Source organism: Rhinopithecus bieti, unplaced genomic scaffold (assembly GCF_001698545.2).
Source record: "Rhinopithecus bieti isolate Rb0 unplaced genomic scaffold, ASM169854v2 scaffold_15006, whole genome shotgun sequence".
Classification (NCBI taxonomy): Eukaryota; Metazoa; Chordata; class Mammalia; order Primates; family Cercopithecidae; genus Rhinopithecus; species Rhinopithecus bieti.
This window is the reverse complement of record NW_016808074.1, coordinates 823,228-836,311: the sequence shown is the minus strand read 5'-3', so window position 1 is coordinate 836,311 and position 13,084 is coordinate 823,228. Positions and strand designations below refer to the sequence as shown.

General features: G+C 43.0%; 1 protein-coding gene across 1 annotated transcript; it reads right to left on the bottom strand.

Moving 5' to 3' along the window:
- Positions 1-340: 340 nt before the first annotated feature.
- Positions 341-8,640, bottom strand: DUXA (double homeobox A). The gene is made up of 6 exons (XM_017885391.1): positions 8,580-8,640; positions 5,442-5,596; positions 4,498-4,609; positions 3,621-3,766; positions 1,490-1,595; positions 341-693 (listed from the first exon to the last, which is right to left on the bottom strand). Exons 1-6 carry the CDS (start codon positions 8,602-8,604, stop codon positions 623-625), a joined length of 615 nt encoding a protein of 204 aa, XP_017740880.1. The 5' UTR covers positions 8,605-8,640; the 3' UTR covers positions 341-622.
- Positions 8,641-13,084: the final 4,444 nt, after the last annotated feature.

Below are 13,084 nucleotides of genomic sequence, written 5' to 3'. Positions count from 1 at the left end.
AGTAGCCCTGATCCATCCGTTGTTGAAGAGCACATGGATGTTACTTTGCAGCCTGTCATCCCGAGTTTGTGTTTGCTTGACGTTGCCTAATTCTGAGTTTCAGCTCACCCACTGTTTGTCGGTACCATGCAGAAGAGACTGTGGCCTTCTTCCTGTATCATATCAGGAAGCCTCTCACGTTGGTTTGTGCCATTACTGTGACTTTCAGCCCCGCGGTTAAGGTGGAGTTGGCCGTATTTCTCCGCTGCCATATTACTGATTTTCCTTTTGCAATGAATAAGTGTGTGAGTAGATTCTTTGAGATGAGGTATATAGCTCGTTCTTCCTCGAACTTTAAGGGTTTTTTTTTTTTTTTTTTTTTTTGAGGCGGAGTCTCGCTCTGCCACCCAGGCTGGAGTGCGGTGGCCAGGCTGGTTTCAAACTCCTGGGCTCAAGCAATCTTCCTGCCTTGGCCTCCCAAAGTACTGGGATTCCAAGTGTGAGCCACCACATCGGGCCAAGTCCTTTACCATCTTCAGAAGGCTTAGCTTGCAGTTGCAACAGAAGGATAGACTCCCAGGAAGAGTGTGAGAGAGATTTGGGGCCCAATGGAGAATATCAAGTACACTGAACTTGACTATGTTCACCACGTTCTCGCTCCAGAGAAATGAGAGTCGTTACTGAAGCTGGTGCCATTTTGTGTATCTTCTGTACCTAAGGCGGATAAAAGATAGGGGAAAGAATATAAGAGGTCAGCTTATATTCACAAACATGGAAGTCAACCTTTTCCCACCTTTTTTTCTTTTTTTTTCTTTTTTTTTTTTTGAGACGGAGTCTTACTCTGTCCCCCAGGCTGGAGTGCAGTGGTGTGATCTCAGCTCACTGCAAGCTCCACCTCCCGGGTGCACGCCATTCTCCTGCCTCAGCCTCCCGAGTAGCTGGCACCACAGGTGCCCGCCACCATGCCCAGCTAATTTTTTGTATTTTTAGTAGAGATGGGGTTTCACCGTGTTAGCCAGGATGGTCTCGATCTCCTGACCTCGTGATCCGCCCGCCTCGGCCTCCCAAAGTGCTGGGATTACAGGCGTGAGCCACCGTGCCCAGCCCCCACCTTTTCAATCCAATATGGAACCTACTACCTCCTGAGAAAGCCATGCCCCCGCTGTCCCTGGCAGACCACACCGGAGGATTCATTCCTCCGCTCACTCAGTCACACCTTCAACAGAAGTGTATTGAGCACCTACTTTGCACCAGGCACTGTGGATACATCGGTGAACAGAATTTGTATCCATGGGGTTGCTGGACTCCAGGAAAGTGGGCAGTGGATTCTTTAGAAGGTCCACAGGCCTGGGAAGAGTCTTTGGGGACTGTGAGCAATCCCACAGTACCGTGGAGCACTTGGGTGGGAATATCCTCCACCTCCCAGAGGAGCTGTCGGCTCCACCAGGACAAAGCACTGGACATCCAAGGGCTCTGCTTGTGAACCACATTGGAACAACAGGCTAGTTACCTTGCGGTCCCTCAGGAATCTTGTCCTGCTCTTCTTGTTCTAAGGAAGCCACAGGTTCCCTTTTTCTCTGGAGAAGTAATCTAGATCTTCGATTTTGGAACCAAATCTAAGTGGGTAAGACAAAGAAACTTAATTTAAACAAAGGATGTTGTGTAAAACTCATGATTGCTTTCTTCTCTTTTTTCTTTTCTTTCTTTTTTTTTTTTTTTTAGAGACAGCGGTCTCTCTCAGAGTAGCTAGTGCTACAAGTGTGTATCATCACACTAGGCTAATTTTTAAACTTTCTGTAGAGACGAGGTTTCACCACGTGGTCCAGGCTGATCTTGAACTTCTGGGCTCAAGCAATCCTCCCAAGTAGCTGGGACTAGAGGCACACTTGACTATGCCCAACCCAAGATATATATATATGTACGTATATATAATATATACGTATATATTATATATGTGTGTACATATATATATATACACCCACACTTTTTTTTTTCTTTTTTTGAGTCTCTCTTGGTCACCCAGGCTGGAGTACAGTGGCGTGATCTCGGCTCACCACAACCTCCACCTCCCAAGTTCAAGCAATTCTCCTGCCTCAGCCTCCCAAGTAGCTGGGATTACAGACATGCGGCACCATGCCCAGCTAAATTTTTGTATTTTTAGTAGAGACCGGGTTTCTCCATGTTGGTCAGGCTGGTCTCGAACTCCTGACCTCAGGTGATCCACCCGCCTCGGCCTCCCAAAGTGCTGGGATTACAGGTGTGAGCCACTGCGCCCAGCCACAACTCTTAATAGTGTTACAATGGCAGTTAAGTTTCAACATTGGTTTTGGAGGAGACAAACATTCAAACCATAGCAATCGCTACCTAGCACAGTACCTAGCACATAGTAGATGCTCCAAATAATGCAAAATGAAACGAGAGAACGAAAAATGAAAATAAGATGAGGGAGGTAAAAGGAAAGAACCATCAGAACCACTAATGTGCATTCATGTCCTGCTTACAGGAGGCAGCACTGGTTTAAACGCACACACAACCTACACAGCAGTCTGACAATTTTATTCCGTTTTAAGATGTGTCAGGAATGAATCCTTGGACAGACTGGTACATTTCTCTGAGCTAAATGTTAAATGTCTAAAGTGGACATTTAAAATTTTTTTTTTCCAAGACGGAGTCTTGCTCTGTTGCCCAGGTTGGAGTGCAGTGGTACAATCTCTACTCACTGCAACCTCCACCTCCCGGGTTCAAGCGATTCTCCTCCCTCAGCCTGCCAAGTAGCTGGGACTACAGGCTTGCGTCACCACGCCCGGCTAATTTTTGTATTTTTGTAGAGACGGGGTTTCACCATGTTGGCCAGGCTGGTCTTGAACTCCTGACCTCAGGTGATCTGCCCATCTCAGCCTCCCAAAGTGCTGGGATTACAGACGTGAGCCACCGCACCCAGCCTGGACCTCATAATTTTAACCTCAGGGCATAATTAGAAGATCTGAAGGATACGGTAGACATAAAGACTTTAGTCAAATAGGCTGGGCACGGCAGCTCAACTCTGTAATCCCAGCAGTTTGGGAAGCCAAGGAGGGTGGATCGCCTGAGGCCAGGAGTTCAAGATCAGCCTGGGCAACTTGGCGAAACCCTGTCTCTACTAAAAATACAAAAAAATATTAGCCGGGCGTGGTAGCACACACCTGTAATCCAGGCTACTTAGGCAGCCGAAGCACAAAAACCACTTGAACCCAGGAGGTCTAGGCAGCAGTGAGGCAAGATGTCGCCACTGCACTCCAGCCTGGGTAACAGGGTAAGTACCCATCTCGTGGAAAAAAAAAAAAGGCTTTAGCCAAATGCCTGGCTTATATGCCATGTTAACTAATATTCACTAACTCAACAAATTCTCACTGGGTGTCACGTGCCACGCACTGTTCGGGAGCCAAGGAATGCAACATTGCTCAGGACAGACAGAAAATACCAGAAGGGGATGTGAGATCGAGTCCTGTGGGCACCTGGGGGTAGAAGCCAGCAGACAGGGAACAGCTGTGAAAGACCCTGAACTGTGCCCAGCATGATGAGGAACTGCCTGAGGCCCATGTGGCTTCCCTTCCTCTATACCTATATCCCTAGAAGATGGGACAGCTACACTTATCACTCACTTGGACTCTGGACTCTGGAACACCGATTTCTTTAGCAAGTTCTTCTCTGGAATCAATCCCAGGGTATGGGTTTTTCACAAATGCCTTGATGAGAGTGTGTAATTGAGACGTGCTGTAGGTGGTACGACACCGTCTGGCTTCTCTACCTAGGAAAGGCATGGAAAGATTGAGGGAGGCGGTCAAGGAATATTTCAAGAGTCCGTTCACATATTCAAACACACAACCCAAACTTGTCACTCTCCATCCAATTTCGATCCCACTGACTCCTCCTGAGAGGATCTTGTCCCAAGTTCCTTCTAGGTGGAAGGTTCTAGAGGAGACACGGGATGATATGTCTGGACTTAGTAGAAAGTAGGCAAGAGGCCGGGTGCAGTGGCTCACGCCTGTAATCCCAGCACTTTGAGAGGCTGAGGGGGGCAGATCAGGAGGTCAGGAGTTCAAGACCAGCCTGACCAATATGGCAAAACCTCATCTCTACTAAAAATATAAAAATTAGCTGGGTGTGGTGGCGCCTGCCTGTAAATCCCAGCTACTTGGGAGGCAGAGGTGGGAGAATTGCTTGAACCTGGGAGGCAGAGGTTGCAGGGAGCCAAGATCAAGTCACTGCACTCCAGCCTGGGTGACAGAGTGAGACTCCGTCTCAAAAAATAAGAATAATAAAATAAATAATAAATAAATAGAAAGAAAATAGGCAAGAGAAACACTCAGAAGGCCTGGGAAGAGGGCAGGGGAAAACTTCTAGGGTACGATGAACCCTTTGCCACCATAAGACCCTGAATAGGAGGTCATCAGGGAAGAGACATTCTTTTTTCAAAGTAGCAGTTGGCTTCACCGTAGAGAAGCTCTGCTGGGGAACAGAACTGAGATGCTTATTTACTTTGAAACTCCACACCAGGTTGATCTTGCCCGTGGCTCTGGCTTGACTCTAAAGTGTCAGCTTCTGGTCTTTTCTGGAATCTCTGCCTAGCTCTTCGATTCTGAAACCAAATCTAAGTGAGGAAAAGAAAAGGAGAGAATTACATGTAAATATCATTTAAGCTACATCACTGCCTGTTCCCAAAGTGAGCAGTTCTTTTTGGGCCTAAGCCCAGGATTATTACTCACTTCTGTCACATTCTGCCAAGTCTTCTTTTTTTTTGAGATGGAGTCTCACTCTGTGGCCCAGGCTGGAGTGCAGTGGCATGATCTTGGCTCACTGCAACCTCCACCTCCCGAGTTCAAGTATTCTCCTGCCTCAGCCTCCCAAGGATCTGGGATTATAGGCGTGTGCCATCATGCCTGGCTAATTTTTGTATTTTTAGTAGAGATGGGATTTCTCCATGTTGGTCAGGCTGGTTTCGAACTCCTGACCTCAGGTGATCCACCTGTCTTGGCTTCCCGAAATGCTGGGATTATAAGCATGACCTACCACGCCTGGCCCATCTACCTAGTTTTAAGTCAAGACTTGGCATTCACATCCAGGGCAACATAGTGTGACAACATCATCTCTACTAAAAACAAAAAAGTAAAAAATATATATATATATTAACCTGCTGGGCGTGGTGGCTCATGCCTGTAATCCCAGCACTTTGGGAGGCTGAGGCAAGCAGATCATGAGGTCAGGAGTTCAACAACAGCCCGGCCAACACAGTGAAACTCTGTTTCTACTAAAAATCCAAAAAAAATTAGCTGGTCAACCAACACCCTTGTAGGTTTATTGAGGGTCCGTTGAGATACTCCCCACCAAACCCTCAGCACATGGGTACATCGTACGGGCTCTGTTAATGGTTCTCCCTCCTGCCTTTCTACTTCTAGTCCTGGAGATACCGAATTTAAACTTACCTGGATTCTGGACTCTTCTGTATTGATTTCTAAAGCAAGTTTTTGTTTGGTAGCGTAACCTGGGTAAGGCTTTTGATTGAAGGTATTGATGAGGATTTTCAATTGATCTTCTGTGAATTTGGTGCGACTGCGCCTGTGATTTGTTGTTACCGTCTCTGTAGGAAGATTACAAAAGCAGCGCATGTAATAGGTTAATTTATATATTCAAACTTCAGGTTCAAGCTAGTCTCTCACTTCCTCTTCCCGAATCCACAGGAACCCGCTCGGGGAGAACTGCCCTGGTACAATGGTGGAGATCTTGAACACACAATGGCGATTTTTCAACTTCTTGAGCTCATCTGAATGCCATCCTAAGAAGTCAGGGATCCTCTGTTTTGTAAAACCATTAAAAACCACTGTGAACTGGGCGCGGTGGTTCGCACCTGTAATCCCAGCACTTTGGGAGGTCAAGGTGGGTGGATCATGAGGTCAGGAGTTTGAGACCGGCCTGGCCAACATGGTGAAACCCCATCTACACTAAAAATACAAATAATTAGCCAGTCGTGATGGCATGTGCCTGTGATCCCAGCTACTCAGGAGGTGGAGGCAGGAGAATCGCTTGAACCCGGGAGGCGGAGGTTGCAGTGAGCTGAGATCATGCCATTGCACTCCAGCCGGGGTGACAGAGCGAGACTCCATCTCAAAAAAACAAAAACAAAAACAAAAAAAATACAAAACAAAACAAAAAAACAATGTGTATGTCATGAAAATACCAATAATTTTTTTAAGAAAAACAATGTGTTGGCCGGGTGCGGTGGCTCAAGCCTGTAATCCCAGCACTTTGGGAGGCCGAGACGGGCGGATCACAAGGTCAGGAGATCGAGACCATCCTGGCTAACACAGTGAAACCCCGTCTCTACTAAAAAATACAAAAAACTAGCCGGGTGAGGTGGCGGGCGCCTGTAGTCCCAGCTACTCGGGAGGCTGAGGCAGGAGAATGGCGTGAACCCAGGAGGCGGAGCTTGCAGTGAGCTGAGATCCGGCCACTGCACTCCAGCCTGGGCGACAGAGCGAGACTCCATCTCAAAAAAACAAAACAAAACAAAAAAAATACAAAACAAAACAAAAAAACAATGTGTATGTCATGAAAATACCAATAATTTTTTTAAGAAAAGCAATGTGTTCTGTTCGTATGGATTAGAAACAGTATAAGTCAATAGTGCAGGTGATGCGGCATAGTGATGAAGCCATAGAAACAAAGAGTCTGTGATACAGTGGGCCATTTCAACCCCTTTCAGTTTTCCGGGTCAAAATTCCTTGGTGCATATATTTTATTTATTTTATTTTTATTTTTTCAGGCCAGATCTTACTCTGTTGCCCAGGCTGGAGTGCAGTGGCACAATCATGGCTCACTGCAGCTTTCACCTCCACAGGTTCAGGTGATCCTCCTACCTCAGCCTCCGAAGTAGCTGGGACTACAGGTGCACACATCCACACCCAGCTAATTTTTCTACTTTTTGATCAAGTTTCACCACATTGTCCAGGCTGATCTCAAATTCCTGGGCTCAAGCAATCCCCCAGCCTTGGCCTCCCAAAGTGCTAAGATTACAGATATGAGCCACCACGCCTGGCCGGAGCATATTTTTTTATTTTGCTCCATTGCTCCATTGCAAATAGCAATAGCAGGCAAACAGTATCAGTTTCCAAGATGTTTTTAAAAACACCACAGAGAGGACAAAACTAACTGGAAAAAGAATTTCATACTTTCAGTAGAATTTTCCAATAGGAAAAAAAAAAAAAACAACATCACATAATTTTCTGGATAGGACACCTCCTTGAAATAACCAAATCTGGAAAGCATTTTGGAACACACCATTTTGTAACAGAATTAGACTTAGTGAATTGAGATGAGAGGAAAAGTTATTAGAGATGCTAGAGGTTCAGTTAAAAGCCCAACAGCTTTTTTGTTTGATCTTTGAATGCTTGTCCTTGTCTTCAGTTTCACACAACTGATCCATCGTTTTGTTTTTTGTTTTTTTGTTTTTTTGTTTTTGAGACAGAGTTTCACTCTTGTTGCCAAGGCTGGAGTGCAATGGTGCAGTCTTGGCTCACTGCAACCTCCGCCTCCTGGGTTCAAGTGATTCTCCTGCCTCAGCCTCCCAAGTAGCTGGGGTTACAGGCACATGCCACCATGCCCGGCTAATTTTTGTCTCTACTAATTTTTTAGTAGAGACAGGGTTTCACCATGTTGGCCAGACTGGTCTCGAACTCCTGACCTTGTTATCCGCCCACCTCAGCCTCCCAAAGTGTTGGGAGTACAGGCATGAGCCACCGCACCTGGCTACCATAATTTAATTAACAGTTTAACATCACATGAGGTACAGCATTGAGAATACGTTGGTGGAAGCAGAGAGATCAGTTAGGAGAAGGCTGCAATAATCTAATGCAATGGACCAATCATCTAAGGAGATGGACCAAGAAGTGGTCAGATTCCTTAGATATTTGAACGTTAAAGCCATCAGAATGTCCAGCCTGACTAGATTATGTTATGAGGGAAAAAAATGGAGTCAGGGGTGTTTTCTAGATATGAGGCATGACCTGTCACCTCCGGAGCTGGAGAAAACAGTGGGAGGAATAGTTGAGATGTGAACCTTGGGAGCTCAGTTTGGAACACGTTGAGTCTGAGACTCCTGTTAGAGACAAGTAGGCGATTAGATAAAGTCCAAAGTTCAGGAGAAAAGTTCAAACGTTCTGTAGAGAGAAATCTGGAAAATGCTTTCCAGATTTGGAATCCTTGATTTCAAGGATATTTTGAGCTCTAAACTTTGTGACGTGGCCCATAGTTGCTTTCTTTTAGTATCTGTCTCCCTCTCCTTTTTTTTCTTTTCTGCTCCTTCCTCCTCTCTTCCTACCTGAAGCTCAAATATGTCTTATTTAGTTCTTGAATATCTGTACCTTTCTGAAATTCCCAATGCTCAAATGCACTGAAAACAGCCTGTTTTCATAATATCACATCTGAGAAACTGGTTTTCCCTTATCCAGGTACAGTTATTTTAAAGTTTACAAATGGAACTCTCACAACTTCTGACAAGACCACTAGGTTTTAGCCCTACTTTTCCCCAAGCCAACAAACGCTCGGTCAAGCACAAGGGAACTTACTGTGTGAAGAGTTGTCTTCGGCCATGCTGGAAGAGAGTCCTGAAGGCTGAGCCACCGTCTGAGAAACAAGTCACTCTGCACAGTGGCTGGGTTTTATATGCTTAGCCAGGTGGTCCCGCCTACTTTTTTAAACTATTTACATAAATCTCTAGTTCCACCCTTATTAATTTTATTACTCCCTAGAAACTCCTTAGAAACATGTATCCTCAATCTAAAAAGGACTAGATAGAACTCCTTTTCGTCAACGGATATTTAATAATTTACACTAATGTATAAATTATTATCAACCCCTACACTTAAGCCATCACAAGAACATTTTGCCCCATGCCAACTCACATACCCAGAGTCATGCTCCTTGGCTCCCCTAACCCCCTTGTGGGAAAAAAATTCCTCCCAAATCACTGGAATCTGAACAGGGAGACAAGCTTGCAATGGTTCCCAATTTCTTTAAAAAAGAATATTTTTGAGTACTATTCTGTTTATACATATTTTTTCAATGCTTATGATATACATTTATTCTTTTGTAAATGGGGTTTTTATGCTATCCACCTATTTTTTGACATAGTGGCCTCTCCTTATTAAATTAAAAGTGTTATTTCTAATTAGTACCAAATAAGAGTGAGGCTAGTGAGACAGGAACAAAATTTAAGGGGTGCTAAAATTCTATGATCAAGATAAATAATAGTTGAATGCAATATATATTTTAAGTAATGTGAAAAGTCCATCTTAACGAAGCATAAAAATTGTAAATAGAGAGAAGATCCTACCCTGCACAGGCACGACCCTGCAACTTATGCAAGTGAGGGTACCCGTGCGTTGAAAAAAATGCCTCACCATTGACCAGTCATTGATCAGTCATTGATCAGTCTTGAGGGAAGCTGGCTGGTGGTTGCCACCTTTTATAGCTGTAATCTACAATACTGCAGGATAAAAGGGAAAGTTTTATTACATGTATATATTTGTGTAATTTTAAAATGTTATTAAAACACATAAAGAAGTGATATGAATTTCATTTATTGATATATTTGACTATCCACACATAAAATTTGGCCAGATATCAAGCCATTTTTGAGAAACAATTTTGAACCAGGAAAATAACACGAAATAACATTTAACAGGAAAATTTTACACTTTATTTAATTAAAACAATGATAAATTATTTTTCTTTTCTATATATGATATTTCATCACAATGTTTTTTCACCAAATTTGTCTGGAAATCTAGAGCACAATGTTCTGCTGTTTGTTTATATTGATGTTTCTATTTTGATACAAATTATATGTTTATCTACTTGAACATTCGATATTATAATTATAAACGTGTTTTAAATTAATTGACACAATATTGAAAATTTATTATAATAAATTATAATGTATTATCATTAAAGACATCATATTAATATATAATAATAAACAATATAATATTGATATGCTATATAACATGTATATTACATTACATTATATTTATTCCAGTTAAATACTGTCTTTACTTTTAGCTTTATTGAGGTAGAGTTGACAAAATGACATATATTTAAATATACAATTTAAATTTTGATACACACATATAATTACCATAATCAAATCAAGCTGATTGATGTATTTACCACCTCAAATCACACCCTTTGTGTATGTGTACATATGTATTACATTATACTGTATTTCCTCCAATTAAATATTGTATTTACTTTTTAGCTTTATTGAGGTACAGTTGACAAAAATGATACAAATGATATATATTTTAAATATACAATTTGAATTTTGAAATATACATATGATATAATTACCATAATCACATCAAGCTGATTGATGTATTTACCACCTCAAATCACACCCTTTGTGTGTGTGCATATATGTTACATTATATTATGTTTACTCCAATTAAATATTGTATTTACTTTTTTTTTTTTTTGGAGACAGTGTTTCACTCTTGTTGCCCAGACTGGAGTACAGTGGTGCGATCTCAACTCACTACAACCTCCGCCTGCCGGAATCAAGTGATTCTCCTGCCTCAGGCTCCCAAGTAGCTGGGATTACAGGCATCTGCCACCACGTCTGGCTAGTTTTTTGTATTTTTAATAGAGATGGGGTTTCACCATATTGGCCAGGCTGGTCTTGAACTACTGACCTCAGGTGATCCACCTGCCTCAGCCTCCCAAAGTGCTAGGATTACAGGTGTGAGCCACCGTCCTGAGCCTTGTATTTACTTTTTAGCTTTATTGAGGTACAGTTGACAAAAAAGATATATATTTTAAATATACAATTTGAATTTTGATATACATATATAATATGATATGGTTACTATAATCAAATCAAGCTGATTGATGTATTAACCACCTCAAATTATACATTTTGTGTGTGTGTGTGTGTGGTCAGAACACTTAAAAAAAAAAATCCTTCTCTCCCCCATGCAGAAGAACACTTAAGATCTAACCTTGTAGCAAAAAATAAAAATCTGTCCTCTTAGCAGCCAGGCACAGTGGCTCATGCCTGTAATCCCAGCACTTTAGGAGGCCGAGGCGGGTGGATCACGAGGTCAGATCAAGACCATCCTGGCTAACACAGTGAAATCCCATCTCTACTAAAAATACAAAAAAATTAGCCGGGTGTGGTGGTAGGTGCCTGTAATCCTAGCTACTTGGGAGGCTGAGGCAGGAGAATGGTGTGAACCCGGGAGTCGGAGTTTGCAGTGAGCCAAGATCATGCCACTGCACTCCAGCCTGAGCAACAGAGCGAGACTCCGTTTCAAAAAAAAAAAAATTCTATCCTCTTAGCAAATGTCAAGTAGTATTGTTTTTTCGTTTCTGAACATCCCATTTAAAATTTTTTTCTAGTTTGTTAACTATGTCACATGTCACTATGTACATATGTCAAATAATGTCACTATGTACATTAAATCCCCAAAAATTTATCATGCAAAACTGGAACTCTGTACCTCTTGACCGACATTTCCCCATTTCCCCTTCACCCAAGCCCCTGGCAATCACCATTTTACTCTCTGCTTCTATTTTTGCTCCAACCTCACCGTTTGTGTCCACACTGCTTAATTTTCTTGGTCATGAGACCACGAGCTTAGATAACACCTTAAACAATGACACCAGTGACCCTGACCTGCTTCAGTTTCGTTATTTAAAATGCTTTTCTTTCTTTTTTAAATTGTATTTGTTTATTTATTTATTTGTTTTGAGAGGGTCTTACTCTGTCACCCAGGCTGGAATGCAGTGGTGCAACCATGGCTCACTGCAGCCTCCAACTCCTGGGCTCAAGCGATCCTACCCGCTAGGGCTCCAAAAGTGCTTTGAGAGTAAATGCATGAGCCACCATGCCCAGCCATCAAATTTTCAATCATTATAGATCTTAGAGCTGGAAAAATATCTCATTGTTTTATTTTTAATTTGAGTACTAGCGTGTTTGAACACCTTTCATCAACTGTATTTGCCATATTTTATTTTTCTTTTCTTAGCTTTCAGATTCTTTGCTTCTTTCTTAGGTAGAATATTTCTTTGAGACTTAAATATTATGCTGCATTTGTCCTAGACACTGCAAGTGTTTTCTTAATTCAGTATTTTAAAATAACATTTTGTTTTATGTGTTTTGTATCTTTATAGCATTCTTCTAAATTGGATCTATGTTTATTTTAATTGTCTAGTGAAAGTACTGACAGGAAGGAGTGAACTTCCTGAAAACGGAGAACAAGATGTGATGCCTTTTAGTAAATGTTTCCCAAAAGACACAGGATTCCATTTCCAATACCACATCGGGAAGCTTTAAAATTGTACATCAAAATGCAGGTGAAGTCGTGGAGAAGGGAGGCCAACAGTGCACAGGCGGTACCTCTGGGGAATAATCAGAAGTCATCCTGGATCCCAAATTCCTGAACTGACCTTTCTGCAGGGCGATTATCTGACCTGCGCTACACCATCAGCAACACAAAGAAACCTTGATGGCCGGGCGCGGTGGCTCAAGCCTGTAATCCCAGCACTTTGGGAGGCCGAGACGGGCGGATCACGAGGTCAGGAGATCGAGACCATCCTGGCTAACCCGGTGAAACCCCGTCTCTACTAAAAAAAATGCAAAAAACTAGCCGGGCGAGGTGGTGGGCGCCTGTAGTCCCAGCTACTCGGGAGGCTGAGGCAGGAGAATGGCGTAAACCCGGGAGGCGGAGCTTGCAGTGAGCTGAGATCCGGCCACTGCACTCCAGCCTGGGCGACACAGCGAGACTCCGTCTCAAAAAAAAAAAAAAAAAAAAAAAAAACCTTGAGGGGTTTTTTTTTCTTTTTTTTTTTTTTTTTCACTCCGTTTTTCAACTCCGTGCCCTTAAAAGCCCGGGTATCATCACCGGTACCTCTTTTTAGCCTCACCTCTCTGTGGGGTTCCGCAAGTATGTTTGTCTCCCTGGGAGAGCGGGGCCTGCAACCTGCTGGGCGCAGGTGCCTTGAGCTGCCACGTCTGCCCTTTTACCGGCTTGGGTGCAGGCAAGGGAAATGCGTCCCCGGGCGGGGCGGGGCT

Excerpts from the sequence above, each read along its gene's own strand:
- DUXA (XM_017885391.1), bottom strand. The coding sequence starts at position 8,604 with ATGGCCGAAGACAACTCTTCACACA. Across the intron at positions 3,767-4,497 it reads ACCTGGTGTGGAGTTTCAAA|GTAGAGAAGCCAGACGGTGT; the intron begins GTAAATAAGCAT and ends TGCCTTTCCTAG. Across the intron at positions 694-1,489 it reads GATTCCTGAGGGACCGCAAG|GTACAGAAGATACACAAAAT; the intron begins GTAACTAGCCTG and ends TATCCGCCTTAG.